This window comes from Montipora foliosa, chromosome 6, assembly GCF_036669935.1.
Source record: "Montipora foliosa isolate CH-2021 chromosome 6, ASM3666993v2, whole genome shotgun sequence".
NCBI lineage: Eukaryota > Metazoa > Cnidaria > Anthozoa > Scleractinia > Acroporidae > Montipora > Montipora foliosa.
This window is the reverse complement of record NC_090874.1, coordinates 61823856-61846355: the sequence shown is the minus strand read 5'-3', so window position 1 is coordinate 61846355 and position 22500 is coordinate 61823856. Positions and strand designations below refer to the sequence as shown.

Here is a 22500-nt window from a genome sequence, read left to right as displayed (position 1 = left end):
TCCCACAGGCTGTACGGCTTCCCCACCTCCACCTCAACAGTCTGTACGGGCGGACGGATGTACGTGACATCATAACAAAAATTTCTCACATGGATAGATTTCCCAAAACTCTCACCCATGGTGCTCCGCTGGCGCATTAATCGATTCTTACCTGCTTTTGTATTATGCAACCTTTGCTCTTTATCATATAAAATAACACTGTAATTTGTGCAAATGAACATTTTACATTATGCCTTATTTGATTTTGTTACCATAATATTAGTCACTCTACACTGTATACTGTGAGGATCAGAAAAGCATGTGAACACCTGAAATAGTCGTGGAGTTTGATTATAATTATTAATTTTAAGGGAAAGCCAATCAGACATGATAAAACTTAAAACTGCATTCCAACAGAAATATTAAATAGGTTAAATAGTTTGACCTTTTTTTTTTTTGCTCATAGGTTGTGAACTTTTCATTTCAGGTGTTCATTTTTTTCTGAGTGTGGCAGGAAGTCGCCGCCTAACATTGCTTCTTTTCACTTGGCCCACAAGTTGGTGTGCATGAAACCATACTGAGTCCTTTAAATTAATATTACGAAAGTTAATAAGAAATGCTCTGCAGTGGAATAATTTAGTTCAGATTATTAAGAATTTGTCAAGACATCTTTATAAAAATGTGGTCAGAGTAAGAGATTTAACAGTAACTTCATTAAAATCACCACAAATCAATTGCATTTTTTATAATCAATGTTTTTGTATTTCTCTTTTTAACTGAACGTTACTTCAAGGCGTTTGCTGTGGATTAATTATCATGGATAGAAAAAGTGGAGTTAAAGCAATAAAAACATTGTTCAGCCACTGAAGAGTGCTACTCGCAAAAATTGTATCATTGAATTCAACTTTTAGCTTAATTTTCCAAACTTTCAGTACTTATAGTAATGTATGTGTGTGTTACTAGTGTGTAACTCATATGTAGAAAATATGAAGTGTATTCTGTTATTAATTTCTTTGTGCTCTATGTCTGGTCTTTGTGGGATTTCTGAGGGCTTCATTGATCTTTAACATACGATACAAAGTCTTGTCTCTCACAAAAAAAAAAATTACCCCCTTGTGGGGACGCAATATGTGTATTTTTCATACCAACTTATGAGGACTTTGCTGAAGTCCCCTGAAGTATGGTATGGTTACAGTTAAATGCCAACTTCTGGGGACATTTTTGTGAGGACTCGAAAATGTCCCCATATTCTGAACTGTCCCCACAGAGCTGGTGTGCATTCATATGTCTGTCCCCGTAAGTGTGCAGGTGTGAGTGCAACTGGACCAATCTGCGGCGCGTGCTGTGCGAAAAAACACAACCCGTTGGCAAGGTGTACATAGGCACGTAACGCGTGCCGGATACAGTACACAGATGTATTAACTTGTTGTGTTTTTTGTTCTAACAATACATACTGGTGATCAAAACTTTCCTGAGTTTAATGAATGCTGCTTATGCTCGCACAGCTAGCGAGGACCAGGGTCAATATGTTTCCGGGAACTTCAATTTTCAGCCATGAAATCTAAACAATCCTGAAGAGATCGTCATTCTTCTACGTTAAGAAAAGCTCTCCTTAAAGATGCTGTGTCACGGTACTTTGGGGTTTTCGGAACAATTTTAACTTAATCATGAGTTTCACACTCAGAAAAAATTATCGAATTCCCCTACCTATAAAAATTATCGTTACACCACAAAAAAGATGATTCTGTATTTAGACGAAGTGTGTCGTCTTATTGGTTTTAGAGCATATTGCGACGTTCTGTTCTATCTTATCAGCATTTTCCCTGTCATAAAACTAACTTTTACCATAGCCCCTTTAAACAAGCTAAATCCATTAGAAAGAACCTAATTAAAAATATCCTCCTGCGGCTAGTCTTGCGGCTTTTAGTTGCATTTGTTCGTTGGGTGCCCTTTTGTAATTTAGCTGCCCACTTGTGAGCTAAAAGTACATAAAAAAAAACCAAGAGGGTATATTGTAATCAAGGTCTGGATTCTAAAACAATTCAACAATCAATTAACATTTGAATGCAAACTATTAATATGTAGCGATTACAGACTATCTATAGTAAAGGTATTTACTGTCTGTAGAATTCAAAAAATCTAGATTAGAAGACCAAAAAGTCAAAGTAAGGAAAACGAACTGTATCAGAAGCTCAAAGCGATAATCGATCACAACAGTTATGGTTTTCTTTTTTAGCGCACCTAATACACTACTTAGATATTCATAGACTGAAAGCAGTAGTCAAAATTAAAATGTTCAGTTGAAATTACAAACAATCCGCAACTGGTGCTCACGGGTGGCCTTACTTTCGCTTGGTCGAATCGGTCTCCAACGCCAGTTACTTCCTCAACAATCTTTTCGTTCCCTTTTTCTTCCTTGATCTTCAAATTCCCTGTCGAGATTCCTCTTTGCCCCACTTGTCTCCGATTTCGATACCACAGGACTAAAGCAAGCAAATTTGCGCCTCTCCACTGCATCAGAGAAGTTGTTGTAACTTATTCCTTTCTTGGTTTCCTTTTTTATAAACTCTGCGCCCAAGATAACTGTATCTATTCCCATCATCTCAAGTAATGGAGTGCAGTCATCGCACGGCGTCTTTGTCAGAAACAAGATTCCACCTTTAATTTTCTTGGTGTTCCGCATGAGAAGCGCGTTTTGCTCTGCGTGAATGCTGTAAGGATACTTCTTGTCTGGGACGTCTTTATCTTTGTCAGAAGCTCTTGGGAATTCACCATACAGCGCTTTTGATGGAAACCCGTTCCAGCCAAGCCCAACTATTTCTTTCTTTTTGTTTATAATTACTGCTCCTACCCCGGTTTTTGGTTCGTCGGTACGTTCGGCTAGGAACTTTGCCAAAGTGATGAGGCGGTAGCTCTGCTCCTTTCCTATTCCGTCTCTCGGATCGAATGCAAACGATTCATCCTTCCTCTCAGAATCTGTTAATTCAAAGTCAAAATTGAATTCTTTCTCCTTTCCGACCAAAATCGACGCCATCCATGTCACCATTTCTGTGAAATCGAGTTCGACCTGACTTCTCATCTCTTCATCTAGAGCCTGCCATGGAAGTTTATCCTTGGCCTCTTTCATCCAATCGTCCATCCAATATCTCTTTTTAAGACTATCCACCATTTCAAAAAAAATCGTTTTTTTCACTGGTGTTTGGTGCTTGTTTTGAATGTACTTGATAACATCCTCTCCCACTTTTGGGACAAACACACTTTGGCTTATTGAGCTTACTTTAAATAGGTTATCAACCCGAGATGTTTCTTGTTCAAAGTCTTTCAATAGGCGGTACTCTGGCTCAATTGGCAAATAGAAGACTCTCTTCACTTTAGACTGGACCAGAAGCTTTGTGCAAAAAGAGCATGGTTTTCTCGATACAAAGACTTTGCAGTCTTCAAGGACGTCATGATGCATCATCAACAAGCGAGCAACTGCATGGACGCCATTGCGGGAACAGTCAACGGCGTAACTCCTGTCGTTTGGCAAAACGAGTACAGCTCCAACTTTCTTGTAAGGATTGTTTCTTTCAGGAGTCTCCCCTGTGTTCTTTTCTGGCTTTTTTTCCTCTGGCTTGTCCTCTGGGAAATCTTCCATCCAAAGTGCAAGAATCATGTACAAATTGTCCTTGGTAAGTCTGGAATGGCTGAAGGCATAAGAGGTCGAATCTTTTCCCTTTTGATCGGATTCTGTACTTTGTGGATCTTGATAAGCCATTATGAAGAGATCACTGAGGGCACAGTTGCAGTTTATTCGTCCTTGTTCAGGGCTGATCTTCTTTTGGTTTGCTCGTAACCTGCGATCAGGCCGGCTTTCTGTTGATCGGCGAAGGAAGGAAGAAGGAAAACAACGCTTTTATAAATTCCTCTTAAATCAAGGTGATGTTGATGCTCTAAATGGTTGGCCAATCCGATCCTACCGGAAGTTAACCCAGGTTTTTGTTTCTTTTTCTCAGAAACGGAACGTTAACCTGTCTATATTGACTTCCGATTGTGAACTATTTACACAGTGATGTAAAATGAAGTTATTGAAAGAAACATTGCGATTTGAAGTTTTTATGGACCATTTTCCTCGATCAGTTCAATCGGCCGTTACAGCTGTCTCAAAATAGCGTGACGTCACGCGCTCTCGCATACTTAGGGTTGTCTGCCTGTGGTTGAGGGAAAATCATAGCCAAAAATTAGTCTGTAAAATGAGGACGAGAAATTCACAAAGCAAAGTGGTGGCTTAGTTGGTTGAGTATCGGGCTGTCATGTGGGATATCGTGAGTTCGATTCCGGCCGGACCAACACTCAGGGTCTTAAAATAACTGAGGAGAATGTGCTGCCTTTGTAATTACATCTGCAAATGGTTAGACTTTCAAGTCTTCTCGGATAAGGACTGTAAACCGGAGGTCCCGTCTCATAACCCTAGCTTGTTGGAAATTAAATAGTATGGGACGTTAAAGAACCCACTCACTATTCGATAAGAGTAGTTCCCGGTGTTGCGGTCTGACCCTTACCTGGACGGGGACATTTTTCACTTTCTAAAATAAATTGTAAACTGTGTAACAAGCAGTCTGGCTAAAGTCCCCCGAAAAACATTGCAAATTAGTCCGGAAAAGCCCCGAGGGGAGAGACTAATAGCTTTAAAGTCTCAACCTCACAGTGGAGTTCCCAAAACAAATGAGACTGTGTGAAAATAAAAATTTAATTTCAGAAACAGCCAGATAGTACAATAAGTCAAAGATATTTTTTTACTTCTTAAACACTTTAAGGCAACAAGTAATCTAAATTCAGGTAGGATGCTTTTAGACATTGAATGCTAACCTAAATTAAAAGTGCAAGGAAAGGTTACGTTTATACAAACGTTGGCCGTGTAGAGTTATTTACGCAAAGTAAGTTCATTGATTGTCTGCTAGGTCTTTCTAGAACCGCCAATGCATTCATTGAAATTATTAACATTATAGCAGATCTGCTTGGCTGACGAATTATTTTGGAACTAAAGGACGACTTCTATAATTCGACAAAATACTGAGTCTGGAACATCATGCGTTTAATGTTGCCACCATAGTCGCGGCCGAGAGAGACAAGGAACTAATTTGTTGTTTGTTAGTACATTTCAACATGGCGGCCAGTCTACGCTTGAAGGATGTGAAAAAAGGCTTGAAGAAATACCTTCCTTATTGTGGTCTCGGTAGTTACTCAGTGCTTGCTCTTCATTCAGTTAAGGTGTATCCTGAGGAGCTCATAATTGGTCGGAATTCAAGGGCACTTCTTTTCCATGGAGCGCTGGCTTTTCACTGTTTAAGCTTTCGAACGAGGCAACAAGGGCTAATGTGAACAAAAAACAGTACCTAAGTGTTCTGTGCTTTGACAAATATTTTGCTTATTGACGATTTTACTCGTCAATCGGAGGTGATTTAGGTGTGAATTAACAAGATCTAGGTCCTCTGTCCCCTTTAACTTAATTTGTTCAATTTAACAACGAAATCTATTGTTCAGATATCGTTAAACCATGTTCTTCAGAATTCTCTTAAAGCTCGTGGCCGACTTCTCTCTCCGCAATGACTCCAGATCGAAGCGCATCCACTGCTTGCAAATAATCTGTGCCGACGTACACAAGACCAGCGCTAGAAGACAGAGCTAAAACAGCCCGTAAGAGTTTGTTCTTCGAAAAGATTTCTTTTCAAATTGCCCAAAGCAATAGAGATCCAAAGTTGAATATCAAGGAACCAAAACTGCTCCATAAAAGTTGTTTAGATTTAGGTGGTTCCATGATACGAAAGACAGGCCTTGAAAAGATGTATGTGGCAGTTCCAAGCCCAGACAAAGAAAATTTCTCTCAGAGCAGCACTTGCCAAAATGCAAGGCCACGTTTTCTTTTTTCAGCCTCAGTGGAAACAGATGTATAGTATACGAAGGGTGCGTGCGATTGACCCTATTCCGGAACGAGAATACGTCGATTGATGATTTAAAACGGTATATCTGGCGTTGTGAATCAACAAGGATAATAAAGATATGTTTAAAATAGCATTTTAGCAGGTTTTTGACAATTTTTAGAAGAAAGTATTGTTCAAGTGAGGACTACTGCTAGCTTTCGGCGATCTACGGCATCATATCATCCCTGCTAGAGGTAGACATCAAACGTCGCTTACTCTTTGGTTGCTACGCCCCGCACATGCGTTTGACGTTTTGTTACATTTCGTTGCGGTTCTCGTCTTGACAACAACGAGAGAAATGATAAGGGAATTTAAGAAACGACGACGGCTACGACTACGACAACGCCACAAAGCAATAATATCATTGATTAAACGAGCATAAATAGTCGTGCAGCACGGATTTTAGCAAGTATCTTAGAGGTCCTCTGCATAACGACGACGTGAAATCACTAAATTTGAAGTGTGACGACAACGTAAGCACGCAACAGAGAATCTTTCAATCTCTATTTTAACTTTAAAACCGCTCGTACCAATGTATGTTTAGGATGCTTCGCCCGCATTGTAGGACGCGAACGAGACTGAATAATGGCGAAAGACTTATGATAGAGCCAAGTTATATTTTGAGGTGACGTTTTCGTCGACCGTCGCCGTTGTAGATCTTAAATTCCCTATTGTTCTATGTGGGACGGAGCGACCTGCTGCTGGATTTACATCCAGGGAAAATATACCCTCACGATACCGAAGTGATATTATTTTTGAAAATTTTGAAAATCAATTAAGACCGCTAGCATTCTTCAGAACCAAACAATCCTCTAGAAAATTCGTAGGACGTAACTTTAAGTAACACTTTTTTTCAAGGGAGATTTTATTCCCTTAGGTGTTAACATATGTGAGAACAACTGGACCAGTCTGCGGCGCGTACCGTGCGAAAAAACACAACCCGTTGGCAAGGTGTACATAGGCACGTAACGCGTGCCGGATACAGTACACAGATGTATAAACGTGTTGTGTTTTTTCTTCTAACAATACATACTGGTCATCAAGACTTTCCTGAGTTTAATGAATGCTGCTTATGCTCGCACAGCTAGCGAGGACCTGGGTCAATATGTTTCCGGGAACTTCAATTTTCAGCCATGAAATCTAAACGAGCCTGAAGAGATCTTCATTCCTCTACGTTAAGAAAAGCTCTCCTTAAAGATTCTGTGTCACCGTACTTTAGGGTTTTTCGGAACAATTTTAACTTAATCATGAGTTTCACACGCAGAAAAAATTATCGAATTCCCCTTCCTAGCTATAAAATTGTTGTTACAACACAAAAAAGATTCTGAGCGAAAACAAACTTTATCCTGGTGAGTCCTCCTAAACTTGAAGAAAAATATCGAGCCGACTTTTTTTTAACGATTGACCAAATGCAATACGTTTCTATCTTGTGCTCTTAGTCCATCCATAAATCTGTAACTTGGTTTCATGTATTTCGCATGTTGTCTCATTGGCTTTAGTGCATATTGCGACGTTCCGTTATATTTTATCAGCATTTTCCCTGTCATGAAATTAACTTTTACCGTAGCCCCTTTAAACAAGCTACATCCATTAGAAAGAACCTAATTAAAAATATCCTCCTGCGGCTAGTCTTGCGGCTTTTAGTTGCATTTGTTCGTTGGGTGCCCTTTTGTAATTTAGCTGCCCACTCGTGAGCTAAAACTACATAAAAAAAACCAAGAGGGGATATTGTAAACAAGGTCTGGATTCTAAAACAATTCAACAATCAATTAACATTTGAATGCAAACTATTAATATGTAGCGATTACAGACTATCTATAGTAAAGGTATTTACTGTCTGTAGAATTCAAAAAATCTAGATTAGAAGACCAAAAAGTCAAAGTAACGAAAACGAACTGTACCAGAAGCTCAAAACGATAATCGATCACAACAGTTATGGTTTTCGTGACATCATCTTTTTACCGCACCTAATACACTACTTAGATATTCATAGACTGAAAGCAGTAGTCAAAATTAAAATGTTCAGTTGAAATTACAAACAATCCGCAACTCGTGCTCACGGCTGGCCTTACTTTCGCCTGGTCGAATCGGGCTCCAACGCCAGTTACTTCCTCAACAATCTTTTCGTTCCCTTTTTCTTCCTTGATCTTCAAATTCCCTGTCGAGATTCCTCTTTGCCCCACTTGTCTCCGATACCAGACTAAAGCAAGCAAATTTGCCCCTCTTCACTGCATCAGAGAACTTGTTGTAACTTATTCCTTTCTTGCTTTTCTCTTCTATAAACTGTGCGCCCAAGATAACTGTCTCTATTCCCATCATCTCAAGTAATGTAGTGCACTCATCACACGGCGTCTTTGTCAAAAACAAGGTTCCACCTTCAATGTTCTTGGTGTTCCGCATGAGAAGCGCGTTTTGCTCTGAGTGAATGCTGTAAGGATACTTCTTGTCTGGGGCGTCTTTATCTTTGTCAGAAGCTCTTGGGAATTCACCATACAGCGCTTTTGATGGAAATCCATTCCAGCCAAGCCCAACAATTTCTTTTTTTTTGTTTATGATTACTGATCCTACCCCGGTTTTTGGATCGTCGGTACGTTCGGCTAGGAACTTTGCCAAAGTGATAAGGTGGCACCCCTGCTCTCTTTCCTTTTCCCGTGTTGGATCGAATGCAAACGATTCATGCTTACTCCCAGAAACTGGTGATTCAAGTTTAAAATTGTATCCTTTCTCCGTTCCGACCAAAATCGACGCCATCCATGTCACCATTTCTGTGAAATCGATTTTGACCTGACTTCTCATCTCTTCATCCAGAGCCTGCCATGGAAGTTTAGCCTTGGCCTCTTTCATCCAATCGTCCATCCAATATCTCTTTTTAAGACTATCCTCCATTTCAATCCTTTTTTTCACTGGTGTTTGGAGCTTGTTTTGAATGTCCTTGATAACATCAGTTCCCACTTTTGGGACAAACACACTTTGGCTTATTGAGCTTACTTTAAATAGGTTATCAACCCGAAGTGTTTCGTCTTCAAAGTCGTCCAATAGGCGGTACTCTGGCTCAATTGGCAAATAGAAGACCCTCTTTACTTTGGACTGGACCAGAAGCTTTGTGCAAAAAGAGCATGGTTTCCTCGATACAAAAACTTTGCAGTCTTCAAGGACGTCATGATGCATCATCAACAAGCGAGCAACTGCATGGACGCCATTGCGGGAACAGGCAACGGCGTAACTCCTGTCGTTTGGCAAAACGAGTACAGCTCCAACTTTCTTGTAAGGATTGTTTCTTTCAGGATTGTCCGCTGGGTTTTTTTCTGGCTTGTCCTCTGGGAAATCTTCCATCCAAAGTGCAAGAATCATGTACAAATTGTCCTTGGTAAGTCTGGAATAGCTGGAGGCATAAGAGGTCAAAGCTTTTCCCTTTTGATCGGACTCTGTACTTTGTGGATCTTGATAAGCCATTATGAAGAGATCACTGAGGGCACAGTTGCAGTTTATTCGTCCTTGTTCAGGGCTGATCTTCTTTTGGTTTGCACGTAACCTGCGATCAGGCCGGCTTTCTGTTGATCGGCGAAGGGAGGAAGAAGGAAAACAACGCTTTTATATTTTTCCTCTTAAATCAAGGTGATGTTCATGCTAAAAATGGTTGGCCAATCCGTTTCTACCGGAAGTTAACCCACGTTTTTGTTTCTTTTTCTCAGAAACGGAACGTTAACCTGTCTATATTGACTTCCGGTTATGAACTATTTACGCAGTGATGTAAAATGAAGTTATTAAAAGAAACGTCGCGATTTGAAGCTTTTATGGAACAGTTGAATTGATCAGTTGAATCGGCCGTTACAGCTGTCTCAAAATAGCGTGACATCACGCGCTCTCGTATACCTAGGGTTGTCTGCCTGTGGTTGAGGGAAAATCATAGCCAAAAATTAGTCTGTAAAATGAGGACGAGAAATTCACAAAGCAAAGTGGTGGCTCAGTTGGTTGAGCATCGCGCTGTCATGCGGGATGTCGTGAGTTCGACTCCGGCCGGACCAACACTCAGGGTCTTAAAATAACTGAGGTGAATGTTCTGCGTTTGTAATTACATCTGCAAATGGTTAGACTTTCAAGTCTTCTCGGATAAGGACTGTAAACCGGAGGTCCCGTCTCATAACCCTAGCTTGTTGGAAATTAAATAGTATGGGACGTTAAAGAACCCACTCACTATTCGATAAGAGGACGGCCCCGGTGTTGTGGTCTGACCTTATCTGGACGGGGACATTTTTCACTTCCTAAAATAAATTGTAAACTGTGTAACAAGCAGTCTGGCTAAAGTCCCTCGCAAAACATTGCAAATTAGTCCGGAAAAGCCCCGAGGGGAGAGACTAATAGCTTCACTTAACTGAACTTAAAGTCTCAACCTCACAGTGGAGTTCCCAAAACAAAAGAAACCCTGTGTGAAAAAAATAAATTAATTTCAGAAACAGCCAGATAGTACAATAAGTCAAAGATATTTTTTTACTTCATAGACACTTTAAGGTAACAAGTAATCTAAATTCAGATAGGATGCTTTTAGACATTGAATGCTAACCTAAATTAAAAGTGCAAGGAAAGGTTACCTTTATACAAACGTTGGCCGTGTAGCACTTAAATTTTGAACAGAATTAACTGAAGAGAGTGTAGTGTAACGTGAAGTGCTAGATTTCTATTCCATATGAACCATGTGAGCGTTAGCCCTACTAATGGAACTGAGCCCACCCAAGGACGGAGAAAAACTCTGACCAGGGTGGAAATTGAACCCACGATCGTCGGGTTGGATCTCCGCCGCTCTACCGACTGAGCTACAAGGTCAGATGGGAGCAGGCCGTGGGAACTGAAGATGTTAAAGTCACGGCAATTAACATGTACAAGTACAAGGAAAGGTTACGTTTATACAAACTAAATTAAAAGTGGTTACTGGGAACAATTCAAACTGAAATACGTCCTTCATTATATCCTATCAAACATTAAACAAAAGCAGCATGTTTGCTGTTTATAGCCCTTATAATCTGTTACAAATCGACGAACTTTTCATGTGCTGTGTGATCAGACACAAGGCTAAGAGCGCCGGATATCTCTCAACATAGAAAATAAAATTGAACAAAATTCGATCAACATCTTTGTAACTTCTGTACCTTATGCGCCGATCAACTCGAACTTCAAACTTCAACACATGCCCCCCCCCCCCCCCCGCTCCACCCTCCGGGCAAAGCCCTGGCATTGCCCGCCCCCTCGGGCCAAAATGGTGTTCAAATGCCCTACCTTATCGTCGGATTTGAAGGATTTGTCTCTCATACCCTATTAAAGAACAATCGCCGTCGGCCCCTGCCGTCTTTAATAAAGACTTTTTGAAGACCTTTTTCGCAAGCCAACGTTCGCGAAAGCTACATTTCTTCCTTTAAACTCTTCCATCTCGTCAAAAGACGTGTTTTATAGCTGTTAGCGACTTCGGCGCCCGGAGAAATCTGACACTTCCGGTTCAATTTTTCCCACCCCATGCAGGCAAAGGTCGAATTCCCCACTCCCCGAGCAGCACAGAAGATAGTTAAATGCCCGTGGTTTGCCCGGGATTTGAGGGGGGGGGGGGGGGGAGGGGGAGAGGGGATGTTGCAAGAGTCAAAATGTGGCCAGTGGAGCACTATGGGTGAGATTTTTAGAAACTCTATCCACGCGCAACTTAATCTCCCACCTAATAATGCGTGCAAACTCTCGGGGTGGAGGAGGGTGGCAGGGAGGCAGGGAGGCCTTTGGGGACGGGAGTGTTCAGGCAATTTTCCTTGGCAGGAAATCGCGTGGCATCGTTGCATTTGGCAACCTGCGTTTTTCTGGTGGGAAATTATATTAGAGCAACGGGATAAAGATTAAAGACCAGAAAAGAGTATGAGAGAAGAGGCCACGAAATTTGAGAAATTAAGTGAAGTAAGCCTCGAGAGAAACCGGGGAAGAAGAAGAAGAGAGAGGGTGTAAAGATTATCAGTCAAACGGAAAATGTTGTGAAAGAGATTACTGTACATGTAACTTCAGTTTTACTTGTTGATAAAAATTGTTGGTTATTGTTTGCAAGGCTTGTTTGTTTACTGCTGTCAGCTCAGAGGTGTTTGATCACTGTAAACTGTATACACTAATGACGATTAATTTTGTACTTTATCAATTAGGCAGAAGCATAATTATTCCCATATACAGTTTATTGCTTTCTGGGGTTAGAAACGGGAGCTCCGCTTGCGGCCTGGGCTAAATCTATATAATAATAATAATAATAATAATAATAATAATAATAATAATAATTTTAAAAATTATTGCCCACAAATATATATTTAACAGTTATTCTACGAGGGCGCGCTGGATATGAAATGATATATATAACCAACGAGGCGTGTAGCGCCGAGTTGGTTATGATCATTTCATATCCAGCAAGCCCGAGTAGAATAATTGTTTTATTAAAAACCCCAACATCACAACTCTTTTATGTTGAATTTATTTGGCCATTTTTTCTCGGTGCCGCAAAACTGTGTATTCGCTGCTGTGTTCATTGACCATATTTAGTAGTGCTGGTATATGAGCTGATAACCTGTGACCGGCGAGCCAAAGAAAATGCTGGAAAAGTGATATCCGTAGTTCACTTTTTAATAAATGAATGTAATCTCGATCGCCTACTTTCGCGCATTTCCAATCATCTGAGCCCTGTTGCTCAAAAGCCGATTAACGCTAATTTCAGATTAAAACGTTTTGAAATTGAAATCACACTGCAACCCGAGCACGAGTGACCTTACTTTCGCTTTGTAGAATCGCTCTTCATCACCAATTATGATAACTCTTTTACCAATTATGATAACCAATTGTAGAATCGCTCTTCATCACCAATCGCTCTTCATCACCAATTATGATAACTCTTTTACCAATTATGATAACCTGTGACCGGCGAGCCAAAGAAAATGCTGGAAAAGTGATATCCGTAGTTCACTTTTTAATAAATGAATGTAATCTCGATCGCCTACTTTCGCGCATTTCCAATCATCTGAGCCCTGTTGCTCAAAAGCCGATTAACGCTAATTCCAGATTAAAACGTTTTGAAATTGAAATCACACTGCAACCCGAGCACGAGTGACCTTACTTTCGCTTTGTAGAATCGCTCTTCATCACCAATTCCTCCCTCAAGGAGTTTACTTCAAAAGCTGGATTCAAGATTCCTCCGTCCTTGCCCCATCGCTATTCAATTCCAAATTTACAAGCAAGTAAATTTGCCACTCTCAACTCCTTTAGGGAATTTTTGATAACTTATTCCATCCTTGCTTTTCTTTTCTAACTTTTGGCCCAAGACAAATGTCTTTATTCCAAGCATCTCTAGTAATGCAGTGCACTTATCGCACGGCGTCTTTGTCACGAACAAGGTTCCACCTTCAATGTTCTTAGTGTTCCGCGTAAGTAGCGCGTTCTGTTCTGCGTGAATGACGTAAGGATATTTCTTGTCTGGTACGTGATCTCTGTCAGAAGCTCTTGGGAATTCACCATACAGCGCTTTTGATGGAAATCCATTCCAGCCAAGCCCAACAATGTCTTTCTTTTTGTTTATGATTACTGCTCCTACCCCGGTTTTTGGATCGTCAGTACGTTCGGCTAGGAACTTTGTCAAACTCATTAAGCAGGATCTTTCATCCCTTTTCAATTTCGTGTTACCTGAAATCGGTTCATGCTCACTTTCAGATGATTCAAGTTCATTATTGTATCCTTTCTCCGATAAGACCAAAATCGATGCCATCCACGTCAACATTTGTGTAAAATCGCTTTCAACCTGACGTCTCATTTCTTCATCGAAAGCGTGCCATGGAAGTTTATTTTTGGCCTCTCTCATCCAAGCGTCGTTCCAATACATTTCTTTAAGTTTTTGTGCCATTTCATTTCTTGTTCGCTCTGGTGTTTGGTGCCTGTGTTGAACGTCCTTGATAACATCCTCTCCCACTTCTGGAACAAAAACACTTTGGCTGATTGAGCTTACTTTAAATAGGTTATAACCCGTAATGTTTCTTCTTCAAAGTCGTCCAATAGGCTGTACTCTGGCTCAATTGGCAAATAGAAGACCCTCTTGACTTTAGACTGGACCATAAGCTTTGTGCAAAAAGAGCATGGTTTCCTCGATACAAAAACTTTGCAGTCTTCGAGGACGTTGTGATGCATCATCAACAAACGAGCAACTGCGTGAACGCCATTGCGGGAACAGTCGACGGCGTAAATTTTGTCGTTTGGCAAAACGAGTACAGCTCCTACTTTTCTGTAAGAATCTTCTGGTTTGTCCTCTGCGAAATCTTCTTTGTCCTCTGGGAAATCTTCCATCCAAAGTGCAACAATCATGTACAAATTGTCTTTAGTAAGTCTGGAGTATCTGGAGGCGTAAGAAGTCGAAGGTTTTCCCCTTTGATCGGACTCTGTACTTTGTGGATCTTTTTGGTTTTGGTCGGACATCATTAAGACAGTTTATTCGTCCTTGGTTAGGGCTGATCTCCTCTTTGAAATTGGTTGCTCGTACTCTGCGACTAAAGCATGCGTTTCCTTGATCGGCGAAAGGAGGAATGCAAAGCAAAAGTTTTCACGCCTGTTTCATTCTGTAAATAGCCAATCAGATCAATAGAAAGGAACAACCTGTCAAAGCAAAAAAGTTTTCAGCATATTCAAATTTTGCTTCTCCGTTTAGCCAGATACCTGAACGACAAATTGAATGATTGAAAATGTCTTGACCGAAAAGGAGCTAAAAATGCCTGTAAGATGGCTAGAAATAATAAAGTTAAATTCGAAAAGGAAATATCCTGTACAAATAGACCAGTTTCGATATATTAAAATTCAATCCTAAACAAAAGACATCATCACGAGGCTCTGGGGAATAAATATAAGGATTTGTATGAGTTTATTCCCCAGAGCCTCGAGATGATGCCTTTTGTTTTCGACTGAATTTTAATATATCGAAATTGGTCTATTTCATTTTAAAATTTGTGTCATACTGACTCGTTTTGATGTAATTTTTAACATAATAATCTTATTAAGGTCTCGGTAAAGGTAAATTTGGGCATCTCTCTCTAATTTCTTTAAGAAATGGCGTGTTTTTATATTGAACGGGAACTACATCCCGCGCGTGTAAATGACGGATGTTACAGTGTCTGGAACAGGATCTTTGAAACTAAAAAATTCTTGATTCTGTGGGAAGTAAAAACAATTACTCTCTGGCACCGTTTGTTGAGCGGGCAGGGTTACAAAGCCGATTCCAAAGGTCGAGGTGTTCAACATGGCTCGTGCTACCATCTTTCGAAAGGTTCTTTTCTTTCGATCAAGTGAACAAACTACCGCTTGAGCTTGCACACAGGGCTGCTATTGCTATTGCGTTGTTGGTGAATAAAATGAAAGTTCAATCTTTGTAAATTGACTTTGATGTGCAATTGTAACCGTGGGAACATTTTATTATTTTATTTGGTGGGTTCCCCAGAATGGAGTGTGAAGCCTTTGGATTTTATAACGCTGTTGGCAACCGAGGATTTGAAAAATGCCTCAAATCGCGTTGAATGTGGAAAAAAACACACAGGAAGGAAGATACCCACGATGGCAATAAGGTAAGGATTTTTAATTGAGAATTTTCTCGTAGAATTATCTTCCTAAGTCCTTTATCGAGATTGCCATACAAGTCTTTATATTTTTGTCGGCGATGTTCGCTTTCTCTTTGACTGATCGAGCTTGGGATGCCTGTGTAGTAACACACGAACACTTACAATTTTCGCGCACAAACATTAGTCACCCCCATTTCTCGTAAAACGTGATCACGGTGAGAATACATTCTTTGTGCAATATCACAGCTTTTGACGAAGACAACTTTCCGTCGTTACAATGTTTGCCCTCTGGCGATTCCAGAATCCTATGCGCATAACGTGGGTCTCTAATTACTGGCAAATCATTCATCCAATATAAACTTAAATCTGTTTGGGTTGTCTTCTTGAACAGGAGCGAACCACTCCCATACTAAGCATTTTTTCAGACCGATCTATTATTAGACTACCTTTTCCGAAAAAAAAAAAAGGCAGTTCCGGTTCGTTGGCGCTATGACGTCAAGTTTAATAGTTGCTTGTGATTAGTCATTGGGCTCCTGTGAGAGCCTCGTTCGCGGGAAATTCAAAAATCATTTTAAAATAAATCGGTCTCTGAAACCGCTGTGACAGGAATATATATGGCTGTCGTTCGCTCCTGGGTCCATTTATTTCAAATTACCGAGATTAACAGGAGAAGAGGCTTGATAACCTTCTCACTCCCTTTCTATAACATAAAATACTTTTCGGACCATGTTCGTAAAATAAACTTTACTGGGATTGAATAAACATTTTCAGCTATTTGAAATGTTGTTTATGCAAATGTTGAAAATGCGCATGTAAAGTTTCCAACATGCTGATAAAATGCGCATTAAAAACCGGTCACTTCTTGATAGAAGAAAGTATTGTTCGAGTAAGGACTGCTGCTAGCTTTCGCCGATCCGCTACGGCATCATATCATCCCTGCTAGAGGTAGATATCAAACGTCGCTTACTCTTTGGTTGCTATAATATGGAAGGTCGCCAAAAGTTCTTTTGTTTTTCTTTTCTCATAATTCTTCAGTTTTTTAAAGAGATTACGACCTTAAGCAAGAACGACGACGACGGCTAAGAGAACGCCACATAACAATAGGTTTAACTAGCAAAACAATAGCTCTGCACGCCCTGCACGTGCGTTTTACGTTTTGAAACATTTCGTTGCCGTTCTCGTCTTGACAACGACGAGAGAAATGATAACATTTGAGGTTGTGTGGAGGACGCGAGCACCTGACGATGACCTTTCAATTTTCTCTCTAAATATCCACACCGTTTAATTTTATTTTAGGAATGTTGACTTAAATTTGCCATGCTGAGCGACTTAAAGTAATCGCAAAATTATTACAGTAACGGAAATTGTTCTATGTGGGACGGAACGACCTGCTGCTGGATTTACATCCAGGGAAAATATACCCTCACGATACGGAAGTGATATTATTTTGGCAAATTTTGAAAATCAATTAAGACCGCTAGCATTCTTCAGAACCAAACAATCCTCTAGAAAATTAGTGGGACGTAACTTTAAGTAACAGTTTTTTTTAAGAAAGATTTTATTCGCTTAGGGCTCACCAGGTGTGAAAACAACTGTACCAGTCTGCTGCTCGTGCTGAACGTTAGCAACGTCGACATAGGCACGTAACGCGTGCCGGATACAGTACACAGATGTATAAACTTGTTGTGTTCTTTGTTCTAACAATACAAACAGGTGATCAAGACTTTCCTTAGTTTGGTGAATGCTGCTTATGCGCGCACAGTTAGCGAGGACCAGGGTCAATATGTTTCCGGGAACTTCAATTTTCAGCCATGAAATCTGAACGATGCGGAAGACATCTTTATTCTTCTACGTTAAGAAAAGCTCTCCTTAACGGCGCTGTGTCACGGTAATTTGGGGTTTTCGGAACAATTTTAACTTAATCGTGAGTTTCACACTCAGAAAAAAAATATTCAAATTCCCCTACCTTTAAAATTATCGTTGCACCACAAAAAAGTTGATTCTGAGCGAAAACAACTTTCATCCTAGTGAGTCCTCCTACACTTGAAGAAAAACATCGAGCCGACATTTTTTTATCGATTGACCAAATGCAATACGTTTCTATCTTGTGCTCTTAGTCCATCCATAAATCTGTAACTTGGTTTCATGTATTTCGCGTGTTGTCTTATTGGTTTTAGTGCATATTGCGACGTTCAGTTATATTTTATCAGCATTTTCCCTGTCATAAAACTAACTTTTCCCATAGCCACTTAAAACAAGCTTCATCCATTAGAAAGAACCTAATTAAAAATATCCTCCTGCGGCTAGTCGTGCGGCTTTTAGTTGCATTTGTTCGTTGGGTGCCCTTTTGTAATTTAGCTGCCCACTCGTGAGCTAAAACTACATAAAAAAAACCAAGAGGGGATATTGTAAACAAGGTCTAGATTCTAACACAATTCAACAATCAATTAACATTTGAATGCAAACTATTAATAATCTAGCGATTACAGACTATCTATAGTAAAGGTATTTACTGTCTGTAGAACCAAAAAAAATCTAGATTAGAAGACCAAAAAGTCAAAGTAACGAAAACGAACTGCACCAGAAGCTCAAAACGATAATCGATCACAACAGTTATGGTTTTCCTGACGTCGTCTTTTTTAGCGCACCTAATACACTACTTAGATATTCATAGACTGAAAGCAGCAATCAAAATTAAAATGTTCAGTTGAAATTACAAACAATCCGCAACTCGTGCTCACGGGTGTTCTTACTTTCGCGTTGTCGAATCGGTCTTCACCGCCAGTTACTTCAACAATCTTTTCGTTCCCTTTTTCTTCCTTGATCTTCAAATTCCATGTCGAGATTCCTCTTTGCCCCACTTGTCTCAGATACCAGACTAAAGCAAGTAAATTTGCCCCTCTTCACTGCATAAGAGAACTTGTTATAACTTATTCCTTTCTTGCTTTTCTCTTCTATAAACTCTGCGCCCAAGATAACTGTATCTATTCCCATCATCTCAAGTAATGGAGTGCAGTCATCGCACGGCGTCTTTGTCACAAACAAGGTTCCACCTTCAATGTTCTTGGTGTTCCGCATGAGAAGCGCGTTTTGCTCTGAGTGAATGCTGTAAGGATACTTCTTGTCTGCGACGTCTTTATCTTTGTCAGAAGCTCTTGGGAATTCACCATACAGCGCTTTTGATGGAAATCCATTCCAACCAAGCCCAACAATTTCTTTTTTTTTGTTTATGATTACTGATCCTACCCCGGTTTTTGGATCGTCAGTACGTTCGGCTAGGAACTTTGCCAAAGTGATAAGGTGGCACCCCTGCTCTCTTTCCTGTTCCCGTGTTGGATCGAATGCAAACGATTCATGCTTACTTTCAGAAACTGGTGATTCAAGTTTAAAATTGTATCCTTTCTCCGTTCCGACCAAAATCGACGCCATCCATGTCACCATTTCTGTGAAATCGATTTTGACCTGACTTCTCATCTCTTCATCCAGAGCCTGCCATGGAAGTTTAGCCTTGGCCTCTTTCATCCAATCGTCCATCCAATATCTCTTTTTAAGACTATCCTCCATTTCAATCCTTTTTTTCACTGGTGTTTGGAGCTTGTTTTGAATGTCCTTGATAACATCAGTTCCCACTTTTGGGACAAACACACTTTGGCTTATTGAGCTTACTTTAAATAGGTTATCAACCCGAAGTGTTTCTTCTTCAAAGTCGTCCAATAGGCGGTACTCTGGCTCAATTGGCAAATAGAAGACCCTCTTTACTTTGGACTGGACCAGAAGCTTTGAGCAAAAAGAGCATGGTTTCCTCGATACAAAAACTTTGCAGTCTTCAAGGACGTCATGATGCATCATCAACAAGCGAGCAACTGCATGGACGCCATTGCGGGAACAGTCAACGGCGTAACTCCTGTCGTTTGGCAAAACGAGTACAGCTCCAACTTTCTTGTAAGGATTGTTTCTTTCAGGATTGTCCGCTGGGTTTTTTTCTGGCTTGTCCTCTGGGAAATCTTCCATCCAAAGCGCAAGAATCATGTACAAATTTTCCTTGGTAAGTCTGGAATAGCTGGAGGCATAAGAGGTCAAAGCTTTTCTCTTTTGATCGGACTCTGTACTTTGTGGATCTTGATAAGCCATTATGAAGAGATCACTGAGGGCACAGTTGCAGTTTATTCGTCCTTGTTCAGGGCTGATCTTCTTTTGGTTTGCACGTAACCTGCGATCAGGCCGGCTTTCTGTTGATCGGCGAAGGGAGGAAGAAGGAAAACTTTCCTCTTTAAATCAAGGTGATGTTCATGCTATAAATGGTTGGCCAATCCGATTCTACCGGAAGTTAACCCAGGTTTTTTTTCTTTTTCTCAGAAACGGAACGTTAACGTGTCTATATTGACTTCCGGTTGTGAACTATTTACACAGTGATGTAAAATGAAGTTATTAAAAGAAACATCGCGATTTGAAGCTTTTATGGAACAGTTGAATCAATCAGTTGAATCGGCCGTTACAGCTGTCGCAAAATAGCGTGACGTCACGCGCTCTCGTATCCCTAGGGTGTCTGCCTGTGGTTGAGGGAAAATCATAGCCAAAAATTAGTCTGTAAAATGAGGAAGAGAAATTCACAAAGCAAAGTGGTGGCTCAGTTGGTTGAGCATCGGGCTGTCATGTGGGATATCGTGAGTTCGATTCTGGCCGGACCAACACTCAGGGTCTTAAAATAACTGAGGAGAATGTGCTGCGTTTGTAATTACATCTGCAAATGGTTAGACTTTCAAGTCTTCTCGGATAAGGACTGTAAACCGGAGGTCCCGTCTCATAACCCTAGCTTGTTGGAAATTAAATAGTTTGGGACTTTAAAGAACCCACTCACTATTCGATAAGAGTAGGGGACGTAGTCCCCGGTGTTGTGGTCTGACCTTATCTGGACGGGGACATTTTTCACTTCCTAAAATAAATTGTAAACTGTGTAACAAGCAGTCTGGCTAAAGTCCCCCGAAAAACATTGCAAATTAGTCCGGAAAAGCCCCGAGGGGAGAGACTAATAGCTTCACTTAACTTAACTTAAAGTCTCAACCTCACAGTGGAGTTCCCAAAACAAATGAAACCCTGTGTGAAAAAAATAAATTAATTTCAGAAACAGCCAGATAGTACAATAAGTCAAAGATATTTTTTTACTTCATAGACACTTTAAGGTAACAAGTAATCTAAATTCAGATAGGATGCTTTTAGACATTGAATGCTAACCTAAATTAAAAGTGCAAGGAAAGGTTACCTTTATACAAACGTTGGCCGTGTAGCACTTAAATTTTGAACAGAATTAACTGAAGAGAGTGTAGTGTAACGTGAAGTGCTAGATTTCTATTCCATATGAACCATGTGAGCGTTAGCCCTACTAATGGAACTGAGCCCACCCAATGACGGAGAAAAACTCTGACCAGGGTGGAAATTGAACCCACGATCGTCGGGTTGGATCTCCGCCGCTCTACCGACTGAGCTACAAGGTCAGATGGGAGCAGGCCGTGGGAACTGAAGATGTTAAAGTCACGGCAATTAACATGTACAAGTACAAGGAAAGGTTACGTTTATACAAACTAAATTAAAGGTGGTTACTGGGAACAATTCAAACTGAAATACGTCCTTCATTATATCCTATCAAACATTAAACAAAAGCAGCATGTTTGCTGTTTATAGCCCTTATAATCTGTTACAAATCGACGAACTTTTCATTTGCTGTGTGATCAGACACCAGGCTAAGAGCGCCGGATATCTCTCAACATAGAAAATAAAATTGAACAAAATTCGATCAACATCTTTGTAACTTCTGTACCTTATGCGCCAATCAACTCGAACTTCAAACTTCAACACATGCACCCCCCCCCCCCTCCACCCTCCGGGCAAAGCCCTGGCATTGCCCGCCCCTTCGGGCCAAAATGGTGTTCAAATGCCCTACCTTATCGTCGGATTTGAAGGATTTGTCTGTTATACCCTATTAAAGAACAATCGCCGTCGGCCCCTGCCGTCTTTAATAAAGACTTTTTGAAGACCTTTTTCGCAAGCCAACGTTCGCGAAAGCTACATTTCTTCCTTTAAACTCTTCCATCCCGTCAAAAGACGTGTTTTATAGCTGTTAGCGACTTCGGCGCCCGGAGAAACCTGACACTTCCGGTTCAATTTTTCCCACCCCATGCAGGCAAAGGTCGAATTCCCCACTCCCCGAGCAGCACAGAAGATAGTTAAATGCCCGTGGTTTGCCCGGGAATTGAGGGGGGAGGGGGAGGGGAAGAGGGGATGTTGAAGTTTCGATTTGATCGGCGCATTATTCTGCAAAGTTATCCCACAGTCTCTCCAAACAACACTGCAAGAGTCAAAATGTGGCCGGTGGAGCACTATGGGTGAGATTTTTAGAAACTCTATCCACGCGCAACTTAATCTCCCACCTAATAATGCGTGCAAACTGTCGGGGTGGAGGAGGGGTGGCAGGGAGGCAGGGAAGCCTTTGGGGACGGGAGTGTTCAGGCAATTTTCCTTGGCAGGAAATCGCGTGGCAGCGTTGCATTTGGCAACCTGCGTTTTTCTGGTGGGAAATTATATTAGAGCAACGGGATAAAGATTAAAGACCAGAAAAGAGTATGAGAGAAGAGGCCACGAAATTTGAGAAATTAAGTGAAGTAAGCCTCGAGAGAAACCGGGGAAGAAGAAGAAGAGAGAGGGTGTAAAGATTATCAGTCAAACGGAAAATGTTGTGAAAGAGATTACTGTACATGTAACTTCAGTTTTACTTGTTGATAAAAATTGTTGGTTATTGTTTGCAAGGCTTGTTTGTTTACTGCTGTCAGCTCAGAGGTGTTTGATCACTGTAAACTGTATACACTAATGACGATTAATTTTGTACTTTATCAATTAGGCAGAAGCATAATTATTCCCATATACAGTTTATTGCTTTCTGGGGTTAGAAACGAGAGCTCCGCTTGTAGCCT

The 22500-nt window shown here is 40.7% G+C and overlaps 3 protein-coding genes and 1 pseudogene across 3 annotated transcripts; all 4 read right to left on the bottom strand.

Moving 5' to 3' along the window:
- Positions 1-2032: 2032 nt before the first annotated feature.
- Positions 2033-4114, bottom strand: LOC138008063 (cytidine and dCMP deaminase domain-containing protein 1-like). The gene has a single exon (XM_068855248.1). It carries the CDS (start codon positions 3734-3736, stop codon positions 2366-2368), a length of 1371 nt encoding a protein of 456 aa, XP_068711349.1. The 5' UTR covers positions 3737-4114; the 3' UTR covers positions 2033-2365.
- A 3529-nt stretch (positions 4115-7643) lies between these two features.
- LOC138006126 (cytidine and dCMP deaminase domain-containing protein 1-like) lies at positions 7644-9511 on the bottom strand. Its single transcript, XM_068852287.1, has one exon. The coding sequence runs from the start codon at positions 9390-9392 to the stop codon at positions 8052-8054; it is 1341 nt and encodes a 446-aa protein (XP_068708388.1). The 5' UTR covers positions 9393-9511; the 3' UTR covers positions 7644-8051.
- Positions 9512-12277: 2766 nt separating this feature from the next.
- On the bottom strand, positions 12278-14648 carry LOC138006125 (cytidine and dCMP deaminase domain-containing protein 1-like; annotated as a pseudogene).
- A 3412-nt stretch (positions 14649-18060) lies between these two features.
- LOC138006124 (cytidine and dCMP deaminase domain-containing protein 1-like) lies at positions 18061-19611 on the bottom strand. Its single transcript, XM_068852286.1, has one exon. It carries the CDS (start codon positions 19562-19564, stop codon positions 18326-18328), a length of 1239 nt encoding a protein of 412 aa, XP_068708387.1. The 5' UTR covers positions 19565-19611; the 3' UTR covers positions 18061-18325.
- Between the last annotated feature and the right edge of the window lie 2889 nt (positions 19612-22500).

What these genes read in the sequence shown, in the direction of transcription:
- LOC138006124 (XM_068852286.1), bottom strand. Translation starts at nt 19,564, where the DNA reads ATGATTCTTGCGCTTTGGATGGAAGATTTCCCAGAGGACAAGCCAGAA.
- LOC138006126 (XM_068852287.1), bottom strand. Translation starts at nt 9,392, where the DNA reads ATGGCTTATCAAGATCCACAAAGTACAGAGTCCGATCAAAAGGGAAAA.
- LOC138008063 (XM_068855248.1), bottom strand. Translation starts at nt 3,736, where the DNA reads ATGGCTTATCAAGATCCACAAAGTACAGAATCCGATCAAAAGGGAAAA.